The sequence below is a fragment of the Trichogramma pretiosum genome, unplaced genomic scaffold, assembly GCF_000599845.2.
Source record: "Trichogramma pretiosum strain Unisexual culture from Peru unplaced genomic scaffold, Tpre_2.0 scaffold434, whole genome shotgun sequence".
Taxonomy (NCBI): domain Eukaryota; kingdom Metazoa; phylum Arthropoda; class Insecta; order Hymenoptera; family Trichogrammatidae; genus Trichogramma; species Trichogramma pretiosum.
The window spans coordinates 1-1,745 of NW_019641101.1; the positions used below are offsets into that span (position 1 = coordinate 1).

Genomic DNA, 1,745 nt, shown 5'->3' on the forward strand with positions numbered 1-1,745 from the left:
TTCATTGATAAAATTCTCACTCGAAATGTTTCTGTTACATGCCGATCCCTCAAAATACATCTGAAGTATCTTAAGCACAAGCATGGCTAACAGTAGATGAAAATAAGATAATGAGATTGAAACATGAGATCTTGAAATTTCGTGGTTCGGCGACCGACAGATTTTTTTTCTCTGCTGCTTTTGGCATCGGTGGCAAACAGTTAGAATGATACAAGTTAATAATTCCCCTGGGCCAATTGCAGCCCAACAAAAACCACCGCTTGTAGATGTTCCAGATGAAAAATTCAACCCTGTCTCCATGCTAAATGACAAATGGGACAAGATAGCAATTATGAACATGATTGATAATCCACAACCATATCGCGAAAAAATCATTATTCCTCATTCATTGGGTGGTGGCTGTATCACAACAAATAAAAAAAAATATGTCAAATGGTGTACGAAGTTGTGTGAATGAAAGTATAACTAGTGGTATTGCAGGTACGAATCGATTAATAAAGTGTCAAAAATGTTCCTCTATACATGCATTCTCATTTGAATATTAAATTACATTCCTTATAGGTTTGGCTTTGGGAGCTGGTATTGATTTGTTTAGTATAACTGTGATACCAAATGTTGTATCTATTAAAAAACCATATAGATTCACAAAAGTTTTAAGAGACTCGAATATCGCTACTTTTTCTACTGCAAAAAGTTTTGTTCTTATTCGTGCCGTCTTCTCAGCTGCTGAATTTACAATAGAATTTGTGAGTAAATTTGCATTACAACATCTATCTATTTTTTAATTGAACTACAGTGACTTTTTATCCCATTTTGTCTTGGATCACAGGTAACTTGACCAATCAAAGGCCATTTAAAAGTACTTTATTTTTCAACCCATCTCTTTTATACAAGTAAATAAGTAATAAGAAAAATAAAAAATATANTCAAAAAAAAAAAAAATAAACATTGAAGTTAAGATGTATTCTTTATTACTTTTTAGTATCGAGGAAAAAATGATTCGAAAAATGGTACCTATGCAGCAGCATTGACAGGAGGCATGCTGGCGCTAAGAGGTAATTCACAAATATTTTAACTTAAATTTATGCAAAATATAAAAAAAATTTTTTTTTCAGCGGGAAAAATGGGCTTTGTAGGGGCATTTGGTTTTGCAGCCTTTTACGCATATACCCATCACATATATTATTACATGGAAAAGACTAAAGCAATTATGGTTACATAATGTACATAAAATGTTTTTCAGTATAAATTTGTAATTGTAAAAATTAGGATTGTTGGAAATGACAGGAATGTCTATAATTGTACATAAATAATGAATTATCAAAACAATCTATTAAAATTTTGCTGTTAACTAAGAATGACAGAAATGTTATCAGGCTTATGAACAAAAAATTTTCAATAATTCAGAAAATTTCTATGTAGATCACATTATATATTATTTATATTAAATAATGAATAAAATAAGGCTGTAAATAGAATGGATAAAGTTTTACAATTGACAAATTCAACCAAGATCAAATTTAAACTATTTTGTCAAAAAGTCAAATGTATTGCTGTCCTTAGCTTCTCAATAAAAGATAATGTACTGAGAGAAATAAATCAATTTTTCAAGATATCAAATTTGTTTATAGAGAGTACATATTTTATATAGAATATTATTAAGAAAATAAACTCTGTTGTAGTATTAATGAAGCAATTTGAATCTCAAATTAAGAGTTTTTACAGGAAAAAGAATAATAGAATAA

General features: G+C 29.2%; 1 protein-coding gene across 2 annotated transcripts; it reads left to right on the forward strand.

Moving 5' to 3' along the window:
* The first annotated feature begins 35 nt into the window (after positions 1-35).
* On the forward strand, positions 36-1,286 carry LOC106658034 (mitochondrial import inner membrane translocase subunit Tim22-like). 2 transcript variants are annotated; one of them, XM_023458068.1, is made up of 4 exons: positions 36-480; positions 562-746; positions 983-1,055; positions 1,116-1,286. In XM_023458068.1, the coding sequence occupies exons 1-4, from the start codon at positions 426-428 to the stop codon at positions 1,220-1,222; spliced, it is 420 nt and encodes a 139-aa protein (XP_023313836.1). In that variant the 5' UTR covers positions 36-425; the 3' UTR covers positions 1,223-1,286. The 2 variants fall into 2 exon arrangements, 1 of the variants encoding a protein (XP_023313836.1); XR_002763417.1 differs by lacking the exon at positions 36-480 and adding an exon at positions 830-893 and having other exon boundaries at positions 657-746; positions 1,116-1,126.
* Positions 1,287-1,745: the final 459 nt, after the last annotated feature.

Bases quoted from the DNA above. Each gene is read 5' to 3' on its own strand.
- LOC106658034 (XM_023458068.1), top strand. From the start codon at position 426: ATGTCAAATGGTGTACGAAGTTGTGTGAATGAAAGTATAACTAGTGGT. The intron at 747-982 runs GTGAGTAAATTT...ATTACTTTTTAG, and splicing joins CTGAATTTACAATAGAATTT to TATCGAGGAAAAAATGATTC. The intron at 1,056-1,115 runs GTAATTCACAAA...TTTTTTTTTCAG, and splicing joins AGGCATGCTGGCGCTAAGAG to CGGGAAAAATGGGCTTTGTA.